The sequence below is a fragment of the Dryas octopetala genome, chromosome 4 (genome assembly GCF_963921425.1).
Source record: "Dryas octopetala chromosome 4, drDryOcto1.1, whole genome shotgun sequence".
Lineage (NCBI taxonomy): Eukaryota > Viridiplantae > Streptophyta > Magnoliopsida > Rosales > Rosaceae > Dryas > Dryas octopetala.
In genome coordinates this window covers 8,598,689-8,624,589 of record NC_141369.1, presented here as the reverse complement: position 1 = coordinate 8,624,589, position 25,901 = coordinate 8,598,689, and the positions used below count along the sequence as shown (strand labels likewise).

The window sequence follows — 25,901 nt, the reverse complement described above, 5'->3', positions numbered from 1 at the left end:
ATAAAAAATGTAGGATTTTCGTTATGTTTTGATTCGAATGTGAGACCTCATGTAATAAGCTTCAACTCTCAACCAACTAAGCTAACTAGTTTATTTGTGTAGTTTGTGAATCATAACATATTTAATAGTTTTTTCGTTTATTTACTCCAATAAATTATTAAAATGCTTATTAAGTTATTATATAATACTATTATGTTAGTAATAGTGTAATACCATAAATAATAAACTTTTAAAATTAGATACAACATTACAACTAAAATAAAACATAAATGTACATGTGTATATACAACTTTTATAATACAACTATAATTAAAGTTATTAAACTACGATTGTTCATTAATTCGACTACTATTACCTCACTTTTACATCTCCGATTGAGCTAATTTTTTGCATGGATTATCTTTGAGTGGGGAACTAAAACATGAACGGTTCGGATCGTTGAAAATACAATTGAGATGTGAGTTTCTACTATAAATACACTTGAAGAGTATAATTTTAATAACTTTCTCGTTGAAACATTATCGTTTCCATAATTGTGAAGACCACAACGTGATTTTAACAATTTGAGCCGTTCATTTTCTATGTTCATAGTCAAAGATTATCCTTACAAAAAAATCGGCCAAATCAGAAATCATCTACCCGTTCGATTATCATTAGAAAAACCACGATCGTTCATAAGTTGGACCACCGTTACCTAACTTCTACATCTCCAATTGAGCTAATTTTTTGCATGGGTGATCTTTGAATGAATAACTAAAAAATGATCGGTTCGGATCGTTGGAAACACAATTTCATCGTATGTTTATAAAACATATGTAATAAAAACTTTAAACCCCAAACACTCACCAAACCCCAAATAATACTTTTAAAACCCCAAATAATCCATTTAAATATTTAATACAAAACTTGAGATTACTTACATATTAAATTATTAATACATTATATAAATTATATAAAACCTAATTTATTGGAGTAAAAAAATGAAAAACCTATTAAATATGTTATGATTCACAAACTTGATAAATAAACTAGTCAGCTTAGTTGGTTAAGAGTTGAAGTTAGTTCTGTGAGATCTCATGTTTGAATCAAAATATAGCCAAAATCTTTTTATTTTTATTTTTTATTGAAGATATATATGTGTGTAAATGAGCTTCGGGCTTTTTGATGAGGCCTATGTTGTAGTGGTGTAACATCCCTTAGAGGGTGGAGATACCATATAACATCACATGTAAAAGTAGGTAAGTTCTTCTTATAAACATAAACCATTCATAAAATTGGATTTGTATATACACAAATAATTTCATGGTAAGAGTGCCATTTTTTACGCTAAATTTTCATACCAATTAGCAAATAGCATCTTTCAAAAGATAAATTGTGTTGATTGAATTGATGAAGCGTAAGTTGGGAAACAGAAGTTGGGAGAAAACAATTGGGGCACTAAGCATTTTCCTTCTAAAACAAATTATATGGTTAATTTGTATTAATTGCATGACATACAGGTAAGAAACACGAATCAAAATGAGTGATTCATTATTATTCTTCAAAGAAAATGGAAGAACATGGACAACTGCTATGGAATTTCACCAACAAAAATTTAAAATTACAGAAACTAAGCAAAGTATAAACAGAGAGAAGAATAAACAAGTCGACGACCATCCACAAGAGTTCAACAAAAATCCATGTTTGCTGTTCGAACTCTTCACTGTAACTGTATTTGATGTATCATCGATCATTTGTCTTGAGAGAAGAAGTGGTCGATAGTAGGCATGATTTCTGGTGTACGAAGGAACAGATGCCCCATACCATAACAAGGGAATACAAAGAAAAGGGGCACAGATGCTCCAAGACAGTTTATAACTCTGGGATTCTCAGAAGACCATGAAACATTAGCAGGATGCATTTTGTATGCATACTCCAATTGACAAGGGGAACATTTTCTCACCCTTATACATACTCTAGCGGGAGCTAGTCAATTAATTCAAGTGTTCATCCATCATATATAAGGGAATGACAGGATAAAATTATGAAGCCCGAGTCAGCATTGCAACTTGCAAGAGGCAATTGATTTTCATATCTAGGAATATTGGGATCCATTTTGAGTTACTACAGTTTAGGCCACCATGACAGCTAATGCATAGACTATAGCAGTGTACTTGTATGTGTTAGAGTGAGAGAGAGATGCTCTAATTCCTAAAATTTGTCACGATGTCAAACTTACTCCCATTATCGTCCGTTAATCTAGGCAGATCTGCAACATTTTTCTTCCCACTTGATTGAATATAAATGATAATTGGATTTCTCCCTTGGCATCAAACCTGCATGCATAAACATTGATTCAAAAACCAATAACCAAAGCTCAAATTAGCAGAGAACACACACCCCCACACATAAGCACAGAGACAACCAAGGAAAGTGGGAATGTCCATAGATCCTAATTTCACAATAATTGCAACAAGGTCAACATTATTATTTAATATGAAATGTCAGATCCAAAATCATATAGAATTACCAATTTTATTAACAAGACCAGTAAATTAAAATCGAATAGTATGATTCGACAGTTAAAAATAAGTTTGTTTAGAACGTATGTTCAAATGACTGTCAGAACCAATAATACAAAAATTAAGAAATTAAGTTTACCATTCTCCACCATTCCGAATGGAGAAAAAAACTATATGTCCAAATCATCATCAGGGTCCTCATCAGAATCTGGCATCTCATCTTCTGAATCGCGAAAATATATTATTTCGCCCTTGTTAGACTCCTCATTTGTTTTTGATTTCCCAACTGAAACAGGTGTGGCCTCATATTTGGTATCCGTCAGAGATTTACGACCATCATAAATTTCTACAGGTTTACCATTTCCTGCAAGAAAAAATAAAAAAGTTTGTTTCTAGAGCATCACAGTTATGTAGTTAAAGGAAAGAAATCAAATAACATGATCTTTTTGGAAAATTTAATGAGGTAAGAGACCAAAAATGCTTATATCCATCCATGGATTTATACCTTGATGTTCAAACGGAAGTACAACCTTAGCCCTATCATTTCTCTCTTTCTCAGACAGCTGTAGATTGAATTGCACCTGTAGAGAAGCATCATTTTAGTAATAAAGAAAAACCAATGAAATAAGAATTCCACTTATCAAAGAAAATAAAATAAAATAAATGAAACTCGTACAGAGTTCACACATGATTTTTTTTATCTGTGTGCACAATGTAAACTTGTTATTCAGAATGCATTTGTTTATGCCCCAGCATGCGTGTGTGCAATGTCTAGTTTAATGGTTATGTGTGTTATGTGCAATTCACTCTCTGCATAACATAAGCTTGTGCCAGAGAGCTTGTGTGGTAATTTGTCATCATCTCATTGTATCTGAATGGATTTAGTAACAATTTGGAATATCACCATGTAATAAAACTAAAAAAAAAAAAGAAAAAAAAAAACTCCTATCATTGAAAAAATATAGCTCAAAATAATCAATTAAACGAAGTGTTTAATTCTAATTAGAAAGTGTTGATGCCTGACTGCCCAATGTGAAGTTCTTCAAACTGAAAACAAGTTTCAAGGGAATCATATTCGTTTACCAACTTTCTAGATCAGTATCAAAACTTATAGAGAGAGAGACAGAGAGATCACCATCACTCGAATGCATGTCTTGGCATTTCAATATAACTCAAACTAATCAATTAAAAGAAGTGTTTAATTCCAATTAGAAAGCTTTTTTCCTTAGAGAGGGAGAGAGAGAGAGAGACAGATGCATGTCTTAACATTTCAATATAACTCAAAATAATCAATTTAAAGAAGTGTTTAATTCAAATCAGAAAAGTGTTTTTCCTTAAGAGAGAGAATCAAGATCAGGCTAAGCAGTTGACCTTCGGCAAAAGACCTTGATTGATTACTGCATCTTCAAATGAATTGGATGTAAAGTTGATGCCTGACTGCCCAATGTGAATTTCTTCAAACTGAAAATAAGTTTCAAGGAAATCATATTGGTTTACCAACTTTTAAGATCAGTATAAAAACTTAAAGAGAGAGAGAGAGAGAGAGAGAGAGAGAGAGAGAGAGAGATCACCATCACTCGAACACGTCCATTTCTACGTTTGCATCGAACATGAAGTTTCCCTTTGGTAAAATTCCGCTCACGTAAAGAAAGATTCTCTGCAGTACCTCCTAGTCCATTTGTAAATTGGATCAGTGGTTCTATGCTGGCCACCATAGAGGACACATATTCAAGAGCAGCTATGACCCTTTCTTCACAAAGATCCGCATGGAAAAACCAAAAGATACTTGAAATCTGATCTGCAACCATAACATCAAAGTGAATCTGCAGCTTCCAAACGTTGACTTGTCCAGGAAGTAACCATAAATTTCAATTGCTTCTAGTAAAAGGCATGGGCCATTTTATATAGAAGCACCAAAGTATTATATTGCATCATCCAAAAGGTTATAAGATGTTTTTATGGTAGCAGTAAAAACTTGGGGCAAAAAAGATGTAATGCTGCAGCACACAAATATTTCAATAGGTGCACTAAAATTACAGAAACAGGAAATTGGTAGAAAAACATCTTAAGCATAGAGTAAAACAATCAATTTTAATTGGAAAAGATCAAGGTGTGAGAAAAATATATATACCATGGCAACGAAGGTTGCTTAAAAGGCCAGAGACGGATGAGACGGATGCATGTCTTAACATTTCATTTACCTGTGAAAGTTTGAAGAGAATCCAGAATAAAAAACAAAAACAATGTGGGTGAGAGAGAGAACTAGAAGTTACCAGAAACAGAAATCCTATAGGTGGGCAAAACAGAACATACATTCAAAAGAACTACTTTCAACATATTAAGCACATATTCCCAATAAAAAAAAATATCCAAATCCAATTCAGAAATTAGTTAGTACACAAGAAAATCATTACTGATTCTTAAGGATCACAACTGTAGCCAGACACCAATTCTTTTGGTCGAGCTACTCCGTATTCGGGATCAGGAAAGCTTGCTTCGTGGCATATCATTTAGCAATGCCAGCAGCCTGGTGACTCTTGCAAATGGAACTATGAGCTAATGCACATCAATCATACAAGGACAGGGTTTGGCATGGATGATAGATCAACTGAAAGTGGTATGCATAAAAGTATTTGCTTCAAGGAGGACCCTAGAATTCTATCTGTTTCCTGGTTTGGGAAAGTGCAGTTCAAGAAAGGAAATCTTACATTAAATTGATAATCTATTATGATAATCACCGATGGTTTACACATTTCCTTATGTTTGAAAGGTTGAAAGAATAACCTTTACTATTCCAAAGGATCTGCTTTTTTCAATTAAAATTGTAGACTTAAACCCTATTTTCTATGAGGAAAAGGAAGAAGGAGGAAACATGTGACTGCTTGGGTGCATTAATCACCCAAATCTGTTAGTAATGTAAACTAAAGGGACCATTTGGATGGAAGAATTTAAAATGGGGGAATTATTTGGAGTTTTAGTGTAAATTTCTTAATTGGAATTAGAAATTTTAATTTCCTATGATAATAGAATCCACATATAAAAGTCAGATTACATACACTCATATAGGTTACACACTCTTGCCACACTACACTAACAGGTGTACTTAAACCATCCTTCACACCCCAAAGCATTGACACTTAATTTTTCATATATCATATATTCACAATTACAGAATGCATACTTACCGAATCTATTGCAACACAAAAACGAACTTTCCCTTCTCCAACCAGTCCTGCAAGCAAAAGCCATAAAAAACAAAAATCCGCAGTTACAAATACACTAAAAATCATGTGAAGCAGACATCTTACTCCAAAAATAAAATCTCCCATTGTATATCAGTACAAATAATACCTTTTCCAAGTGAAATAATTGAAGAAAATAACTTATCCGCATCCTTCACATTCCTACAAATACTAGCTATCTTGGAAGCTTCCTGAGAGAGTTTAGTAGCACTTCCACACTCCACAAGCCCATCTTTCCAACCAAGAGGATCCGTGTAACAATCCAAAATCCGAATCCTGTAATGCTAATTCAGTTCAGAGGTCCCATATTATATATATATATATATATATATATATATATATATATATATATATATACCACAAGCCCATCTTTCCAACCAAGAGGATCCGTGTAACAATCCAAAATCCGAATCCAGTAATGCTAATTCAGTTCAGAGGTCCCATATTATATATATAGTTATATACACACACATAAACTATATGAGAGTGTGTGTGTGTGTGTGTGTTAATTTCAGCTCTAAACATTTCCAAGTAAAATACATTCAGCATCTGTGCTTGGCATAACAAAATCAATAAATGCTTGGTCTCTTTTTGCAGAGAAACGTTTTTTTTTTTAATAAATAAATAAAACAGGAGAAAATTTCTTTTCCTTTCAATTTTCTCAGCAACCAAACAGGGTTTAAAGTACGGAAATATAAAATAAGTTTCTCTTCACCACTGTTGAGACGAAGCAATATGGAGTCCGCTCCTCTTCAACAAGTCTACGTAAAACGATGGACTCCGAGAAAACGCGACGAGCACGAGACCTCTGCAAATTACATGAACTGTTAATAGAACAAACAAAAGATAAACCCACGAAAAATTACAAATTTTTAAATTAAGAAACTGCGAGTTTTGAGGGAGGTAAACCGACCGTGACTGAGATTTTGCCGCGGAAATGTTGGTGGAGAGCTGGGAGAGGACGTGAGCGAAGACGTCGAAGCCGAGAGGTGAGGCTATGGAGTCCTTGATTGTGAGAGCTGGTGCGTGCTCTCCCTCCAACGAACCGTCTCGAAGAGCTCTGCAAATCCAGTCTGCCATTGTTGCTGGTTACTTGGGGGTTTGAGTTGTGTTGTGTGTAAGAGTAACTAAAACCCTCAGCTGTAAGCTGTTGTTTAAAAATGCTAAATTATATTTGTATCCCTATAATTTGGTCTAATTGAACTTGCAATCAAACCTCGCGGAAGACAAATAACAGCCGTTGGATTAAATACACGGCTCAGATGAATGCATGACTTGCAAGAACCCGTTAGACAAAAAAAAAGAACTGAAACCGAGTATCCTTGTCTCTTCTTTGGGGATTTACCTGTTTTTTTTTTTTTTTTTTTTAAATTATAAGTTATGGCTTTTTTCCTAGAATCGATTAGCACTTTGGGACTCTTTCGGATGGCTTGTGTTTGGGGGACTGGGTTGCTCACATGGAAGGTGGGAGGGGTGAGAGATTGAGGGAGGACGAAACCAACGATTGCTAATTTGCTATGGGGATGATGGATTCTGACGATGTGCAAGAGACCAAAAGGATTTTTTCTTTAAAAATTAAAATGAAATTTAGAAGCCACATCAGTCCATATATATTATTAATGTATGTGGCATTGCCACATTAGCTACCACATAAGGTGGTGAGTAAATTTGGTAAGTTTTTTGTGTACAAAGAGCATTATTGGAGGGGAGAAAAACTTGTATGGGACTATCGTATATATCCATTTGTATATTTCTCTTATCAAATCACATAAACATATAAGACCAGTGGCGAAACTAGGATTTGAAACTTGAGTGGGCTAAATCTCTAGGCAATTTTTTTTCCTAATAAAAAAAAATACACATAATCATGGGGGACATATTGAACCTTACCCCTCAAAATGCATATATATACAAACATTATACTATAAAGAAGAAAAAAGTAAATAAACATACAATGCGATTATAATATAATACTATCTAAATCTTGCCCTACGAGGTCCCATAGCATCAAACTTATCAATCACAAAATCATAATCAATATTATCAGCAAATTCAAATGGAATAAGATTAAACCCTAATCTTAAACTCTAAACTCTAAATTAAATTTTCAATTCAAATTAATAAATTAAAATTAAATTAAATATTGAAAAATAACTCAAAATTATACTTACTTAGGCATGAGATTGATCGAGAAGAATTGATGATAAGTTGGAGATTAGTGATAAAAGAATAAAGGGAAGCAGTTTTTTTTTATATATTTCTCGTGAAAACTTCTGAATAAAGAAGGAGAAGTTTGAAAGCTATTATGATTCTGTGAATACGTACCGAATATTAGATATAGCTATGTAGCCTATGTTAGGTTAATAACTTAATAACTTAAAAAATTCATTTTTGACTTTTCAGATTCTCTAGTTAGTGGGCTTGATATATATATAATCATCTTTTTTTAGCAAAATTTTCAGCTGGGCTATAGCCCAGCTAGTCATGTGTCTCCTTCCTCCACTGTATAGGACTGTCTCATAGAAGTTTTTCTCGTATAAGAGATGACAATTTTTGACTCAACATAAAAGGTGACTTGAATCCAATATGATTTGAATTGACCATTGTTTGTCACAAATACAAATATGATCTGATTTATTAGAACAAATAATAAGCAAACTCGGTTAGTGTCATGTTTGACATAATAAACACATGTAACTAGTATTATAAAAAAAAAATTGATAATTTTTCTGATTTTAATATTATTTTATGAGCTATTGTATAATTATAGAATTATTTTTTATGATTTTGTTTGTATCATTATTATGATTTTGGTATCTATAGTTTGGGCAAGTTCCACTAAGGTACCTATAATTTCAATTGTCTTAATGTTGATACCGTAATTTACTAATTATTTCAATTTTAGTCCAATTGCTTAATTTTGTCATTTTTTTTTTTTTTTTGCTTAAAGTTGTCAATTGTAGATTATAAGTGATACCTTTGATTTAAAAATAAACTAGTCCTCTTGACACGCGCTCCCGCTCAGGTCAAGTGGCTTTTTACTACTATGTGTATAAATATTTTCTTCAAAAAGAATAAAGAGAAAGGGGAAAAATTAAATTGGGCGATGAACCAATTTTAATAAGTAAAAGATTAAATTTAAATCAATAAAACATTTTTAAATACTAAAATGGTCAATATGGGATTTTTTTTACCACAATGGTCATTGGATTTTAATTTTCTCTTCCATGATGGTCAATAGGCCCAAACATAGTTGCTGATGTCAGCGTCTTATGACTACAAAAATGACCATAATGCCTACCACTTCTATAATTACTCTTTTATTCTCTTTCAGTCACATTTTTCGGTAGCTACCATTTCATGACTCTACCCATTTAGTGAAGTAATCTATTGGAACAATTAACATTCTTTATTGACTTGAAGCTGGTGGGAAGGGTCCAAGAAGATCCATTCCCCACTGTTCAACAGGCTATGGACTAGTAAATCGGTTTACTGGTTCGACTGGTTGGTGTGAAAGGCTGGCAAACCTTTGAAACTTCTCACATCATCGGGCCATTAAAATCCTTTCTTAACAATTTAAAAGCTAAAGTTTTTCCCCCACAAATTTCTTCATCTACTTCCCGAAGAGTATAATGTACTTCATAAGGATCCAAACACTGAACAAGTGGACTTGAGAAACTTCTTTTGTTTAAATCTCCTCTTATTACAGCATATTTGGCTGCTCTTCTTTCAAACCTTTGGCTTTTTCTAGTTTAGATGGTAGATGTTCTTCCAATATATAATCTTATTTTCTTGGTCCAGTCATCATCTTGTGAATCTTGGATAGTCATGACCTCATCTCCTTAATTTTGTATATGCTTGGTTTTTCTAAAAGTTCCACCAATATATTATGTGATAACTCAACATCAAGGGAGGAGACCAACCTTGCCAATGCATTTTCCAAGATATTATGTGTCCTAGATGAAGGGAATGTATGCCCTAGACTAGAAATCAAGAAACTTTGTAAAGATTTAAGCAGACACAAGAGATTTCAAGCCATAAAACCGGCCTTTTTGATACATTCCCTTTGCCCAATATTATAGTTGTTAAAGCCATGAAAAATAAATATAAAGAGATGTGGTTTCAAAGATTACCCTTGAAGACCAAATGAGCAAGTCCTTGTGAACAACCCTTGGGGGTTTCCTCCTCTAGTGGGTTCGACCTAGCTAGGTGAGGGATTCACCTTCCTCTTCCTTTTTTTGGCTCCAAGTCACTAAGTTTTCGACCTCTAAAGACTTACACACTAAGTGATATCATAAGATGAGATCTTAGAGAAAGCTTCTAAAATAACTTTCTCTAAGAAAAAGAACCTTGGGATTTTGCGACTTTGAATCATGAAACTAGTCTCATCGTATAAGCATGATTTACTAAACTCTACTAGGTTTAGTTAGGAAATCACACAATGGAGACAAGAGAGGAGAATATGGAACTCTAGGGTTTGAGAGAATGGAGTGAGGAGATGAGAGAGTGTTAGAATGAATAACATGAAACAACAAGGAGGGTTCCGCACGCTCCCCTTAGAGCATCACCACTCGTAGGCTATTGCCAACACCAAATATGGCTCTAAAAATAGGAATATTTCAAGTATATTCTCCTTTCTATTAATCACACCTCCAACTGTAAGCTTTATTTCAAACGCCAAAACATTAAAATATTCAATTTTTCACTCATATTTTGTGCAGCAAAAAAAAAATTAAAATAAATGCTTTGTTCTTCTTATATAAACTAAGAGAAGATCACACTTTTTCATCAACTCATTTCCACAAAATTTGTCAAAACACATTCACTCATTTTTCATCAACTTATTAATGCCACATAATTAATTAGTAAATTAAAAATATTTAAACATATTCAAGTTTAGTCTGTTTTTAAAGGTCTCATTAAAATCTTTGCAATGGTATAATTTTTATGAATAAAAAATGATAAAAGGGTAAGAATACTATTTAAAAATAATAAAGGATATGAAAGGAAATAAATTTTTTATAACTTGAGAGACAAGGGTAATAAGGGGATAATAAAAAAAAGAAAAGCAGATGGCGTTGGAATTCTTCAACGCCAAAATTGGCATACAAAATTTTATAACGGGAAAATTTTTTCTTGGGCTTTGTGAGATAGCATACTAGTGGAGTTCACCAAACTCTAATTTGGGGTTTTTAGCCTACGATTGGTGATGCTCTTAGAGCATATGCATTTGTTAGCTATAAGCAATAGCTAAAGCTAAAATTTAGCTAAAAGTCACAAAAATCATCTGCATTGGTTAGCATTTAGCTAAGCTAAAATTGCAATAGCTAAATTTTTAGCTAAGTTTAGCAAAAAATTTAGCTATTGCAAGCTCAAAAGTCAAGAAAAAGCTGGAACCCATTGTGCACAGCAGCTGTCGGTGGGAGAGAGAAAATGACGTGGTCGCGCATGCTAATTGGTTGCCTCCTTGCAGTTGGGTCCTCTCCGGTCTGCATGTGAAGAAGCAGGCCACTTGCACACTTGTGACCGTTGCACACTTGCTATAATGGCACGTGGTGGCTAGGTCTCAATTGTTTTTTACATGCATCAGCCAATCAAAAGAGTGTGGTAACATTTTAAAATTGAAAATAATTGCAATGGTCCAAATTGTGACCTTTGCTTCAATTTTTTTTTTTTTTAAAGCTAGTTCAATTTTTTGTACACAATTTCACTCACCTCCCACCCCTATATATATGTTGTTTCATCACTCACAATTTTCACAACACTTTTCAAATTATTGTGAGAAGTTTAGAATTTGTGGGGAGTTTGGTTAGTGGTTTGTTCATTTTCTACAAATTTTTTTTTTATCAAATATGAATAGTGGGAAAAGCAAAGGTCCTAATTTTTCCAATGAAAATCAAGTGGCCCTTTGCAAAGCCTATGTAAAGGTGATGCAGGATCCAAAAGTTGGTGCAGATCAAGTACAGGAGGTTTTTTGGCAAAGAATATAGCAAAAATATCAAGATCGCATTGGCGATAGGAGATCACTCACCTCTGTGCAAACACAAATGGGAAGAATAAAAAAAATGTGTCGTTTATTATCAAGGTTGTCTTACTCAAGTTGAAAATGAGCAACACAGTGGGTGTAGTGAAGTAAATAAGGTAATATTATATTTTTTTTTTGTTTAATACTAGAATTTGTATTCTTTGGTTTATATCTTACACTTGAATAATATAAATGCAGATTGATTAAGCTAGAAAATTGTATGCAGAAAAGTATGATAGCAAGGCCTTCAAGTTCGACCATTGTCTACCAGTTTTAAAAGATTGTCTCTTTCCTCGTCCGAAGTTAATCCATATGGGACATCCCGATGTTTAGGATACTCCTCAATCGCATCCAGTCGAGGCCGTGGATCTTTCTTGCGATGACGAGCCTTCCTAGCCTTCTCCGACCCCTTCTTTGAGCAAAAGGTCCCCTGGAAAAAAAAAAGCCACAATAGAGACCAGGAAGAAGGCAACACATGATGACCGAGCCAGACAAGCACGAAATGAGAAGTTGAGCGCCATGGTCAAAGCGCAAGAATGGATAGCAGGAGTACGTGAAGGCCAATTGGAGATTCAACAACAGGATGCAGATATGAGGATAATATCAACGGATATTTCCGGAATGGATGAAAAAACAAAAGTTTCTTGGGTGGAAATGAAGCGTCAGTTGATGGCTAAATACGCATCTAATCCATCCGGATTGACTGTTTTAGAAACGAGCAGCGATGCCTATTTTCCTATGCTCGATCCTTGATTTCCTAGTTTATTTTTCATATTGTATTTCCTTTATTGTGTATTTCCTTGATTGTTGCTTTACTTTATTATGTATTTCCTTTATTATGTATTTCTTTAAATTACAAATTTTACAATTAAATAAAAACGACACTTGAAGATGCAACACAAATGCTAATTCCCATCCCTAGCCCCCTTCAACGCCCGCAGATGATCAATGATATTGTTGCGAAGATTCATGTGTGCAGCTTCATTCCAGATAGCTCTGTAGCGATCCATTGAGAACTCGGCTTGCGCGTAGTTGGCCCCAAATAAGGTTTGTCTAAAAGTTCTAGAGCGCTCCAGATGTGGTAGAGGCTCAGCATTTCGTGTCTTCCATGACATCGTAAGCTCTACGTGGGCGATGTCGTGTTGTGTCTTCCTCATCATCCTCATCATTCTCACCATTGTCATCATTGTCATCATTCTCATCATCTGACACCCACTTATCTTCAACAATCATATTGTGCATGATGATGCACGCCTGCATGATGTATGATACGAGATCCAAATTCCAAGATCGAGCAGCCCCCTTAACAATTGCCTAACGCGCCTATAGAATCCCAAAAGCCCTTTCAACATCCTTTCGATATGCAGATTGCAATTTTTCAAAGTGTGCATGTTTTAAGTTGCTTGGTTGCCTTATAGTCTGGATGAAAGTTGCCCACTTGGGATATATACCATCTACAAGATAGTATGCAATATTGTATTGCCGCCTATTGACTGTATAGTTAACCTATGGAGCCCTCCTATAAAATCATGAAATTTGCAAAGTTGGTATCCTCGATCCTCATCACTCGATCCATTGAAGGGTATAATGAGAGTCATGGGATAATTGGGCAAATTGGGATTCATGGGGGGATTTGGGGCCATGGGATAATTGGGAAAATTGGGATTTATGGGGAAATTTGGGGCTATCGTGGGCTTGGGGGCCATGATGAGTGTGCATTTTGTATCATTTTATGAGACAAATTCTCTAACCTAGAGTGTTAGAACTCGATACTTTTGTGTCTGTTGTCTTATTTTTGTATTTTTAGGTCAAATGAAGCATAAATAAGAAAAAGGAACAAATGGAGCCATTTTGAGACATTTACTCGTCAAATTAGGAAAATAGCAGAAATCCTAGTCAAATGAGGATTTCTAGTCAGAAGAGGAAACATCAAGCCCATAACCATCATTGTCAAGCCAGAAATGAGAAATCCTAATTAGAGCAGGAATTCCTTATTGAACTAGGAAACCTAACCCTACTAGGGAAAAAAGTCCTAATGAGACTAGGAGTCACTAGGGGCAATATGGTCATTACGAGAAGTTGAAATGGATAAGGAATCCTACATCTACAAGGATTCTTAGTGAGACTAGGAATGGTTGGTCGAAATCAACTCAATCAAGTCAAGGTTCCAAAAGCTTTTAGAAGGTATTGGACATCCATAGAATCAAATGAGGTGAAGAAATGAAATTGAATCTAAGAGGGAGAAAGGGGCAAAATTGGAAGTCAAAGTCAATGGTCAATGGTCAATGGTCAAGAGTAAACTATGCCATGTCATGAAGTCAAATGAGTCATGGGCCTAGGAAAAGTCAAAAGGAGAAGGATTGTGAGGTGGCAGCCCATGCGCAAGCAAGCAGCCCATCAAGCCAAGCCCATGCAACCATGCGCCAATCCTAGCAGCTAGAGCCCAAGTCTTTGCAGCCACATGCGCAAGCTTAAGAAAACCCTAGCCCTTGCCGTGCAGCCCAACTACCTAACCCTAAAAGCTTATGCGCATGCTATTGTGAACTTAAGCCCAATGCATGAAAGCTTTGCAACCAGCCCATGTGTCATTTAAAACCCTAGTCCTAGCCGCACACCCCTATGCCTTACCTCACAAGGAATTCTCACCCTACCTCTATAAATACATCTCATTCCCTCATAATTCAGAGCCCTATCAGTTCACAATATTGAGAAATAGAGAGAGAGAGAGGGATGCTAACTTGAGAGAGAGAAGGAGAGTTCCTTGCTGCAGCCCTAGCTCACCCTTGTTGCTTAAGTCTCTCCCTTCTTCTTCTTTCTTGCCGCAGCCCCCTCTTGAGATGTTCTTTTATTTTTGTTTTGGAATTCATGTTTCTTGCTTTTAATTAGTTTTGTTTAGTTAGTTTGATTCCCAACATGGATTGAGAGTTTATTTATTTATTTCAGTTTTGTTTTTCTATTTAATTATGTAGTAGTTTATCCTATCTTGCATGTTAAGTCGTAGGTTGATTTTCAGATATGTCATGCTTTAACAAATCGTTTATCCATCTCTTAATGAATTGATTTAATATTTGCACTTATCAAATTTCATTTATCTATTAGAACTCGCTTGCTAGCTGTATGCACTCTTTGATGCAATCACCTTAGGGTAATTGCATCTAGTTTGTTTATTAGGTTTAGATGTGAAATAGTCAAAGACATTAAATCACAAGTAACAAGGGAATAAGAAATTTTTTGGTAATGGTTTCGTAGGACCTCTACAAGGAAATAGTGAAAGCTTGTATGTTGTGCGTGTTTGACGTTCTCATAGATCTTAATGACTCTTGCATGGGTAACAGCTGCCTTAGCTTTGTTGTTTATTAACCATTCTCTGTGGGATCGACCTCGTGCTTGTACGCTTTGCTACTGATGCAATTCGTGCACTTGCGAGTAAATTTAGAATAGAATGTGTTTTTATTTTATTCTAAGAAAACAACAACAGGCCATTGAAAAATTGGGATCCATGGGGAAATTGAGATCTATGAGGAAATTGGGATCCGTGGGGAAATTGGGATCCATGGTTGTGGATATGGTGTTTTGTGGATGAAGAGTGTGTTGTGGTTGTATTTATAGAGATGAAAATGTGAGGTAGATGATGAATGAGGTAGATGAGAAAATACACAAATGAAAAAAATTTAAATATGTATTACAATAATAATATTTAAATATATTCAATATTATACTCATATTAAAGATCTCATTAAAATAATTACAATGGTATGGTTATTAAACTATATTAATTTATACATTTTAATTTATAAGAGTATACATGAATATACTTTCTAAATTAAATAGGTAGGTTTTAGCTATAACATTTACCAATGTACAAGTTTGTGGTTTTAGTTAAAAGCTATAGCTAAATATTGCTTTTAGCTATAACTATAGCTAAAACCAATGCACATGCTCTTAGGGGAGTCATGTGATGCATGATTTCATCTCTTATGACATCATCATTTTCACTCTCCTTCACCCATTCTTTATCCCTTTTGACTGGAAACTTAATTTCCAGACTGCTATTGACTTTTCCATTTATAATCCCTTAGGCGAAATCAAGATTAAACATGTTCCACTGCATGTGGAAGTTGATGACCTATCCACATTCAGGATCTCAGGTTCTTCCCTTTTACCCATTTATAGTTTTCGGAACAATGAACTCTACAATGAAGTCACCCTCTACTTAACCTTTGACCGAAGCTCTCGGCACATAATTGATGTCAAATTGGCTGAGCTTGACATACCACTTCATTAATCTTCTTGAGGCATCGGGTTTATTTAGAACTTGCCTCATCGGTTGATTAGTTAAAACGTTAATTCTATGAGCATGAAAATAGGGCCTCAACTTTCATGATGAAACAATCAAAGCCAAGGCCATTTTTTCTATTGGCTCATACTTCGCCTTTGCCCTCTGCAAGGCTTTACCCACGAAGTGGATTGGTTGTGGAACTTTTCTTTCCTGCCGAAAGAGCATTTAACTTACCGTTGAGCTTAAAATCGCCAGCTACATATATAATTGCACGTGAGGGACTGGTTTCGTCAAGATAGGAAAATCATGAAAATATTCTTTGATTCTTGGAATGCCTCTTCATACTCCACTCGAACTGCTTTGACTTCTTAATTGTCTTAAAGAAAGGTAAGCATTTGTCTATTGCCACTACTCTCTCCCCACTGTTTATTTTGACCAATAAAGCCACACTAGAGAGACTGTTTGATTGTGTGGACATATTTTCTATTCTATACAGTCAAACTTAAAAAAAAAAAAAAAAAAAAAACCTAATTAAAAAGTTTAAAATAGTAAAATGTCATTTAATAAAAGAAAGACTTCCATTTAGGTTTTTTAATTTTACAATTTGCTAACTAAAGCTTTATGGCTTTTAAAATTCTACCTAAAGTTCAATAATATTATAACCATTCCATGTTACATAATATTGATCTATTAGTTTTTATTTTTTTCATACATACCAGGCGCTGAGCGCTCGGTGGTCATTTTCGAGTGTTCGACAGTGTATTTTTACTTTTTCCTCAAGCCCTGATTTATTGGCTTTATATTAGGTTTTAACTCTGTGATTTTAGGCTAATCTCAGAGTTAAAACCTAACATGCAGCCTCCACAAACCTCATTCTATACCTTAGGAGTGTATGAGATGAATCCATACCCTATACCCTTAAAAAATAAAAATAAAAATGCTATATTTCTTTGACAAGGCAATGATCAAAGGCTTTATTTGGGAAAAAAAAGCCATAAGGTTTTTTTTTCAAATAAGAAATGTTAGAAGAATTAAACTCTAATTTTTTCCTTAATAAAATTATAAATAATTAATTCAACCCACTAACAAGGGTTTAAATTTCGATTTTGAGGGGGTCCAAAATTGTAACACTGATTTGACAAAAATTCGAAATGTTTCGGCGAAATATCGAACACCCTAACAGCCAAATTATTTGAATTTCAGAAAAATTTTGTTGAAATTTCGCTTAAATTTCGTCGAAATTTAGCGAAATTTCGTCACCTGCACAGCAACCCAATAACCCAGCTAACCAACTTACCTCACCTGCACAGTCGAGGGAGAAAGAAGGGGTGGCGGGGGGCGGCAGGGGGGAGATCGAGGGAGAAAGAGGCGATGGCAGAGGGGCGACGGCAGGGGGCGACGGCGGGGGGGCTACATCAGGGGGGACGGCAGGAGGTAGAGAGAGAGAGAGAGAGAGAGAGAGAGAGAGAGAGAGAGAGAGAGAGAGAGAGAGGATGAAGAAAAAGAAAAAACAGTGGAGCTGAACTGCAGACTCAGGGGGAGAAGAAAGGAAAGGAAAGGAAGGAAAGAAAAAGAAGAAAAAAAAAAGAAAAAAAAAGGAAAAAAGGAAAAATAAAATAAAAAAGAGAAAAAAATTTAAAGGTTTAAGGATTGATTAGGGTTTGAGGCCTTTGGGCAATTGTAAAGAAAAAAAATAGTTTGGAGTTTCGTTTGACCATTTTGGAGTTTCGTTTAATTGTTTTTAAACCCTAAACTAGTAAACTATAATATATTTCTATATAAAAAATAATTTAAAATACCCTAAAGGGCCTAAACTCTAATATCATATACCATATCCTAAACAATATAGAATATAGATTATAAAATACATAGGGTTTAGTGTATAGATTATATAGTATAAATAATCAGTGGCCTTCAGATTCGAGATCCTGCATATAAGGCTATTTGCGGGACTGCCTTGCTGGCCGTTGGATCTCTTTTAATGAGATCCAACAGTGGATATTTTAACCCACACTCTAACCCCTTTAACCCACTTAACCCATCCCCCAACCCATGTAATAGAACAGCCTAGCTACAAAGAAAACGCGAATTGAAAACAGAGACGCTGAACCTAAAGAAGAAGATATCCATTAACGCAAAACCCACCCGTCGAACAGGGACGAAAGTCGGCCTTAGTGATCCGACGGTGCCGAGTGGAAGGCGGCGGGGACGCGACGGGTAAGGGAATATCGTGTTTTGTTCGCGACGGCCAGGAGGGCTCGCGACGGAGAAACGTGGTGGGTTGTTCTTCGATTTGCGCTTTGACCGAAGCAACTCAGATTCGCCTCCATTTCATCATTTGTGTATGCTTCCAAATCTCATTCATTTGGGGGTTTTAGGGTTTTCGAAACATGAATTTAAGTTAAATATTGCAATAGTAAGGATATTGTTTTTCGATTTGTATGATGGGGTTTTCTTGAAATATTTAGGATATGGTTTCAAACTAATTTGGGAGTTAGGGTTGGGGATTTGGGAATTTCGAAAAATCAAGAGATTTGAGGGTTTTTATTTTTCTTTGTAATTCCAATTTGGGGGGTTTTTATTTTTCTTTGCAACCAAAAGGTGCCCTTTATTCCCATTTCCCAGCATTTAGCTTTTACATACAACCAAAAGCCGAGGATCATCACAACCACGAAGTATGACCATCTCTGCTGACAAGAATATGCTTCTATGGTATTTCGACAGGTTTAATGTTCCATATGTCTTTAGCATATTTATGAATGGTTCTGTCACTGCTATACTTGTGGTTGCAATTTTTTTTTTTTTTGTGTGTGTAGATTTTAGTAGTTCTAAAATGTCATTGCATAGAGTTTCCTCAGTTTGGTCTTCTCATTGAATGATAAGCATGGACAAAAGTGCATAATGGTAGCTGGTAATCAGTGAAATCCACAATGTCTAATCGTAGCGGAAGCAGTAGCAGCGAAGTTCAACATAGGCCAAGACAACAACAATGTGTGTGTGGCAGTGTTTTGGAGTTGAAAATGTCTAAAACAGATAGGAATCCAAACCGTCTGTTTTGGACATGCAAGAATTGTGGGAAATTTATATGGGCTATTGAGAATTTAATTGATGAGGTTCATGAATTAACAATAAGATTTGATGTAATTGAGCAAGAGCTTTGAACAATGAAAAATTTGAACGAGACTGTGATTCGATTATTTGCACAGGTAGCCCATATTTCAAGGAAAAATGTAGCACTTGAGGAAGAACTCCAGAGGAGGAACCAAGCTAGATTTGGCTTTCTCATGAAAACTCTTGTACTACTTTTGATGTTTTTTATGTTTAAATTTACTTTGTTGTAATGTTTATTCCTTTTGTAACAAGGACAAACTTGGTTGTATTATTGCTTTGGAATGAGGTATTCAAATCCTTACTTTTGTAATGGTTATGTATGAATGATGGCCATGTGTGTTCTAAAAATTTGACAATGTTCTTGGTAGAATGATTATTGCATTACTTGGTATGAAGCTCTTTGTCTTTGTGTTGGAAGCCAGAATCTCAATCTTTGTGTTTTCCATATCCAAGTGAGGGACTGCTGCAGTGAACAATGTTACTTTATTGAAGCATGTGGGGGGGGGGGGGGGGAGGGGTGAGGAATGAGAATGAGGATATGTGCTAAATCGCAATAGAGAACATGTTTACAGTACATGCAAACTCAGGAGGTGCTTTTCCGGTTATCACCAACACCGAAATGCTCTTCATCTAAATAGCTCTGAACCACATTGTCATGGTTATCGCTCTCTTCTCTTTGTTTAAAGGACTCTAATGAATAAGAAACTCTACATAGTCTCATTGATTTTTTTAACCAAGAAAAATGGGATCTGATCTTACAGCTTTCAAGTACCACATAAGCATTCATAAACAAAGCACAATGGAAAACAGTTTGGCCACTTGCAGGATATCATCCCCTGTATGTAATGTAATTGTAACATCATCATAGAAACAAGTCAAGCAACCATAACAACATTGGATACATCAAGCATTTAAAACATTAAACACCAAAGATTTCATTATACAGACTACAAAGAACAATTGGAATCAGAAAATTCAAAGTGCTACTTAGTTAAACAACACTTCTGGTACTCTGTATACTCATCTCCTAGAAAACCCTCTAGCCTTAAAAGCAGCTCCATCTTTTTGGCTCTTGTTCAGAAGTAAAGTGCGTTCCCTTTCCTTTTCTCGCTTCTCCCTTCTCAACCGTTCTTCCCTCAATTCTTCCAATGTCTTTTTTCCACTCTTGTTCTTCTTCTCCTCTTTGACCCCTCTTTGACCCCTCTTGAATGGATAGCAGAAAAAGGAAAACACAGCAGCCACTTATGGAAAACACAGCAGCCCATCATCCTGATAAAAAAAAGAAAAAAAAAGAAAAAAAGCAAGTACCATTACTAACAAAGGGATGAACAAAAATCTTGGTCAGTACGTTGAAGACCTACAACGAAATAAAAAATAACTCAAATCAACTTACAAAGTCTATATTACCTCTGACGAAGAGCTATCATCATCCAAGGCCTCAACTTGAGAGTCATTAGGCTCTTGGGGATCAGAAGACCTACCATAAAATATAAAAAAACTCAAATTAATCAAACCAATCATCTACAATTATACAAATAATGTACCAACAACAAAAAAACTCAAAAATAGCAAATGAAGAATTAGTGGCAGAAAGGTACAACTTTATACCTATTTTAATAGCAGTGGACAATTTCTTTTGTCATGAGACACTCCAGTTTTCCCACAACCATTACAACGCCTACCATTTTCACGTCGCTTTCCTTTCGACTTTTCTTTTCCTTTCTTAAGTCTTTTTCCACTCCCTTTAAACTTAACTGGATCCGGCTCATTATAACTAGCATCACAAGTAACACTCGGTCTATTAGAAACTCCAACACAAGAGCCAGTACTACCAATGTTTAAGATGGCCTCAATCTGGTCACTAACAGAATCCATGGCCTCACAAAATATTAGTCTTGCCTCATCATTTAATATGGCCTTATCAATCACATATGAGTATCTGTGGAATAAGGTACTACGTTTTTCAAGTAATGATTTGTCAATATTTATCTCCACACCAGAGTTGTCCACCACAACATCATCTTTAGCAGATCTAGTCCATCTCTGCAAAATGTATTGATCCGGCAAGATATGGAGTTGACGTACCTTATGTAGAAATGATAAAATATGGCTGCATGGAATTCCTGCACAGTCGAACATCTGACAGCTACATGATGCAAAGTCCAGAGACTTGTCATACATAATCTCCCGAACTCTCCCACTATGATCATCCATGTAACTTTTATAAATGCAATTAGTGACACTCTCTTTGATAAGCTCTGTCTTATAGTTGTAACTCTCCCACAACTCATCTTGAAACTTATAAAAATATTTACGCGTGTAAATGTCAGCCATTTGCTTTTCTATCTTAATAGGGCACTTAAGTCTAGGCTTCTCAGTGATATTAGTGTGATCTGCCATAACCTCATTTTGACGCTGTCGTAAAAGTCCCCTATTGAATTGAATCATGAAGTCCACCAAAGAATTGGTCTTGGCCACATATCCCTTGAAAAATGAGTGCCCACTTTCTGCTCGTTGACTACTAGACATGTTAGCTCCAAAAACATGGTTTACATAGGCTGGCACTCATTTAAATCTAATTTCATATAGTGATTGCAGCTACTTATTTTCTTTTAACCCACTTTTTTCAAGAATATCCTTCCACCTTGAGTCAAACTCATCTCTAGTCTCTGATGTCCAAACACAACGTTTGAAGTCATCCCAGTAATCAGTATATTTGACCGTGTCAAGTTTCTCGGAGAATTTAATTAGAATATGCCAACTACAATGTCTGTGATATGTGTTGGGAAGAGTTTCTCCAATTGCTTTTGTCATTACTGGATCTTGATCAGTAATGATCATCTTAGGAGCATGACCTGGCATAACTTTCAAGAATTCTCTGAATAACCAATTGAATGAGTTTGTAGTCTCGTCACTCAAGAATGCCCCAGATAAAATGATTGTCTCGCCATGATTGTTTACCCCCATTATTGGTGCGAATATCATCCTATACCGATTAGTGTTGTAGGTAATATCAAAGATAACCACATCAGCATAGAAACCATATGCTCTCCTAGAATTTGCATCTGACCAAAAACAATGAGTTCTCTTCTGTTTGTCATCTGCTTTGATCTTGTAAGTGAATCCAGAATTTCTCTCTTGTTCCAACAGAAAATGGTCCCGTAACATGTTTCCATCATGCCTCTTCAACTCAACACGCTTATCTCTGCGATAGTTGTACATATCTTGCATTGTACAACCAATGTTTTCAATTCCTCCTGATTGCACTCCAAAAATGTCAAATTGTCGATGAGGGGGTATGTTCACTTAATGATTTTTGAGCACTTGAAAATCGACGACGAGACTTCATCAAGTGGCGTCTTCGTGGGCTTACCAAGGCATGGGTGTGAGCCTCATCAAAGATAGTGACTACAAATCCACCTACTTTCGACTTCACAATTATCAATCTTGCTTTACAACTTTTTCTTCCTACTCGACGCCTTTTTTCGGTACCTTTCAATTCTTTTGGGCCTTCTCCCTCTTTATTGCACACAAACTCCTTCCTTGTGATCTCATTATCCTTACTCTTCTTAGTTGAGTGACTTCGAATGTCAAATCCAACATTCTGTGTATACCTAGTGTAATAGTGTTCAGCTTCTTCCACTGTCTGAAATTGTTGACCTTTGAATGGCTTCAACTCATTGTTTCTTCATGATTAGCATTACACATAAATGAATTTCCTTCTGACTCACTTTCCAATGGAGCTACCATCTCATTAGCTTCTACCATTACCATGTCATTAGCTTCTACAACTACCATCTCATTAGCTTCTGCCATCACTGCACCTGCATTTTGAAAACCCCAAATTCTAAGAATAAAAGCCCAAATAAATTGAATACAGGGAGCTATCCAATCCATCTAGTGTTCATGATTTCAGATTCATATAATTTAGAAACATTATAGAATGTCTATTTTAAAGGTGTAATAAAAACTGATGGACAATCTCAATAATATTGTACTATGTAACTATGTACAGGGGAGGGAAAGGTGTAATAAAAATTGATTTTAAAGTAAAGTTCACCCTCCCAGATATAGCTAGAAGTTGTTCACTTTCATTTCTTTTTTCCTTTTCCCCCATAATTTTTACTCAAACATGTCTTAGAGTCTATTAGTCTTGGTTAATCTTGCAATATTTAGCAACCAAAAATGCAGCAACTCTTTCAATAGCAAGCATAAATTGTACAAGACTAACCAAAATGGAATTACAAAGAAAAAAACACAAAAACCCTAAATCTTTTGATTTTTCGAAATTCACAAATCCCCAACCCTAACTCCCAAATCAGTTTGAAACCATATCCTAAATATTTCAAGAAAATATCATCATACAAATCAAAAAACCAAGAAGAACATACCTGAAACTCGTCGCGAGCCTCCCTTCCCCGTCGCGAGCCTGGCCTCCCTTCCCCGTCGCCAGCCTGACCTCCCTGTCCCGTCGTGAGCTTCCCTTCCCCGTCACGAGCCTGGCCTGCCTTCCCTGTCGCGAGCTTCCCTTCTTCTTCTTCTTCACGAGCTAGCTCAGTCCCATGGTGATGGTGAAGTCACGTTGGAACTCTTTGCTGGGAACGGTTTAAGTGCTGTAAATTTAATTAAAATTGGCCTATATGGGTTTTGCATTCTAAGATCTTTCGTCCCTGCTCGACGGGTGGGTTTTGCGTTAATGGATCTCTTCTTCTTCAGGTTCAGCGTCTCTGTTTTCAATTCGCGTTTTCTTTGTGGCTAGGCTGTTCTATTACATGGGTTGGGGGATAGGTTAAGTGGGTTAAAGGGGTTAGAGTGTGGGTTAAAATATCCACTGTTGGATCTCATTAAAAGAGATCCAACGGCCAGCAAGGCAGTCCCGCAAATAGCCTTATATGCAGGATCCCGTATCTGAAGGCCACTGTATAAATAATATACTAATTTTATTTAACAGTATTTGTCTCCAGCGTGCATTATATTCATCTTATATCATATAAAACCTACTATATAATTTAGTTTTTTCAATTATTTTTATTAATTTAGTATATAATATGTTAAATAAACATATGGTAAAGTTTCATTCAAAATTTCCGTATTTTGATAGCAATTTCCGTCATTTCCGTCAAATTTTTGTCGAAATTTAAAAATCTTCGAAATTTCCTCGAAACTTGAAATTTTATTCCTTGCCCACTAACTATAGTTTTTTTATGTTTTTACCCACTACTCTCTCTCATGTTTCTTTCTTGGTCTTTTTTCATCTCTCTCCACTCTCCAATTTATTATTATTTTTTAGTAAAATAGGTCCATTGACACGCGGGATAGCGCGTGTCAAGAGACTAGTAATCATTATATAACTATAGATTTTTTTTTAATGATTTTTTTACTCTCATGATTAATTATATTTTTATTTTATTAGCACTACATAAGTGATAGCTTTGGTTTAAAAATAAGGAAAAATTGTATTGAATTTTTCAGTGCACAAGATATATAAATCAACTTGAACGTGACACGATTATAAACTAGTGACACAAACACGAACTACTAATACAATTGTCTCCTTTAATTAGATAACTTTTAAAGTTCTGTTACATATGTACGAGCAACAATATACTTTGAGAATTCCCTGTAATTGTTAATAAATTCTATATATGTTCAACTGGTTAAAAGAGAAACTTTGTTTTTAATTTCAATTAATATGCTAATTATATAATTTTCGTGGTGGGATTAGATTAGGCCTCACCAAAAAGCCCAAGGCCCGAAGCCCGCCCGGCCCATTAGGCCCGAAGCCCGATTTGGCCCGAAAATTGGGCCAGCCCGGCCTGGCCCGAAAGTCTCTTGGGTTGGGCTTGGGCCATCCCCTTGAAGCCCATGGGCCGCCCGAAGCCCGGCCCGTTTAGGCCCGCCCAAAGCCCGACCCAAAGTCCAATTTGGAAATCATAACATATTTAATAGGTTTTTTGTTTGTTTACTATAATAAATTATTAATATGCTTATTAAGTTATTATATAATACTATAATGTTAGTAAATAGTAATAGTGTAAACTATGTAATACCATAAATAATAAAGTAATAAACTTTTAAAATTATATACAACATTACAAGTATAATAAAATATAAATGTATATGTGTATATACAACTTTTATAATACAAGTAAATTAAAGTTATTAAACTACAATCGTCATTTCATTAATTCAACGATCTGAACCGTTCATTTTCTATTTTCATAGTCAAAGATCATCCTTACAAAAAATCGGCTAAATCGGAATTCATCTACCCATTCGATTATCATTAGAAAAACCACGATCGTTCATTAATTCGACCACCGTTACATTTAGAAAAATCACTTTTACATCTTCGATTAAGCTAATTTTTTGCAAGAATTCTCTTTGAGTGGAGAACTAAAACTTGAATGGTTCGGATCGTTGAAAACAAGATCGATATGTGAGCTTCTACATATAAATACACTTGAAGAGTATAATTCTAATAACTTTCCCGTTGAAACCTTATTGTTTCCATAATTATGAAGACCACAACGTGATTTCAACAATCTGACCTGTTCATTTTCTATGTTCATAGTCAAAGATCATCCGTACAAAAAATCGGCTAAATCGAAATTCATCTACCCATTCGATGATCATTAGAAAAACCATGATCGTTCATTAATTTGACCACCATTATGTCACTTTTACATCTCCGATTGAGCTAATTTTTTGCACAAATTATCTTTGAGTGAGGAACTAAAATT

At 35.3% G+C, this 25,901-nt stretch overlaps 3 protein-coding genes across 3 annotated transcripts; all 3 read right to left on the bottom strand.

Annotated features, from left to right (window-relative positions):
• Positions 1-1,455: 1,455 nt before the first annotated feature.
• Positions 1,456-6,865, bottom strand: LOC147286523 (elongator complex protein). The gene is made up of 10 exons (XM_086240455.1): positions 6,657-6,865; positions 6,459-6,551; positions 5,853-6,019; positions 5,687-5,733; positions 4,633-4,702; positions 4,073-4,299; positions 3,873-3,962; positions 3,007-3,082; positions 2,641-2,865; positions 1,456-2,315 (listed from the first exon to the last, which is right to left on the bottom strand). Exons 1-9 carry the CDS (start codon positions 6,821-6,823, stop codon positions 2,672-2,674), a joined length of 1,131 nt encoding a protein of 376 aa, XP_086096581.1. The 5' UTR covers positions 6,824-6,865; the 3' UTR covers positions 1,456-2,315; positions 2,641-2,671.
• A 13,313-nt stretch (positions 6,866-20,178) lies between these two features.
• On the bottom strand, positions 20,179-21,687 carry LOC147286522 (protein FAR1-RELATED SEQUENCE 5-like). The gene is made up of 3 exons (XM_086240783.1): positions 20,807-21,687; positions 20,566-20,635; positions 20,179-20,361 (listed from the first exon to the last, which is right to left on the bottom strand). The coding sequence occupies exons 1-3, from the start codon at positions 21,685-21,687 to the stop codon at positions 20,179-20,181; spliced, it is 1,134 nt and encodes a 377-aa protein (XP_086096909.1).
• A 69-nt stretch (positions 21,688-21,756) lies between these two features.
• On the bottom strand, positions 21,757-22,974 carry LOC147286521 (protein FAR1-RELATED SEQUENCE 5-like). Its single transcript, XM_086240782.1, has 2 exons — positions 22,890-22,974; positions 21,757-22,415 (listed from the first exon to the last, which is right to left on the bottom strand). Exons 1-2 carry the CDS (start codon positions 22,972-22,974, stop codon positions 21,757-21,759), a joined length of 744 nt encoding a protein of 247 aa, XP_086096908.1.
• Positions 22,975-25,901: the final 2,927 nt, after the last annotated feature.

Coding starts and splice junctions, on each gene's coding strand:
- LOC147286521 (XM_086240782.1), bottom strand. CDS start 22,974: ATGGCAGAAGCTAATGAGATGGTAGTTGTAGAAGCTAATGACATGGTA. Junction 22,416..22,889: donor GATGGTAGCTCCATTGGAAA/GTGAGTCAGAAG, acceptor GAGTGCAATCAG/GAGGAATTGAAAACATTGGT.
- LOC147286522 (XM_086240783.1), bottom strand. CDS start 21,687: ATGTCTAGTAGTCAACGAGCAGAAAGTGGGCACTCATTTTTCAAGGGA. Junction 20,636..20,806: donor GGTTGTGGGAAAACTGGAGT/GTCTCATGACAA, acceptor ATTTTATGGTAG/GTCTTCTGATCCCCAAGAGC. Junction 20,362..20,565: donor ATGATAGCTCTTCGTCAGAG/GTAATATAGACT, acceptor TATCCATTCAAG/AGGGGTCAAAGAGGGGTCAA.
- LOC147286523 (XM_086240455.1), bottom strand. CDS start 6,823: ATGGCAGACTGGATTTGCAGAGCTCTTCGAGACGGTTCGTTGGAGGGA. Junction 5,734..5,852: donor AATTATTTCACTTGGAAAAG/GTATTATTTGTA, acceptor TTTTGCTTGCAG/GACTGGTTGGAGAAGGGAAA. Junction 4,300..4,632: donor AAGCAACCTTCGTTGCCATG/GTATATATATTT, acceptor TTATGGTTGCAG/ATCAGATTTCAAGTATCTTT.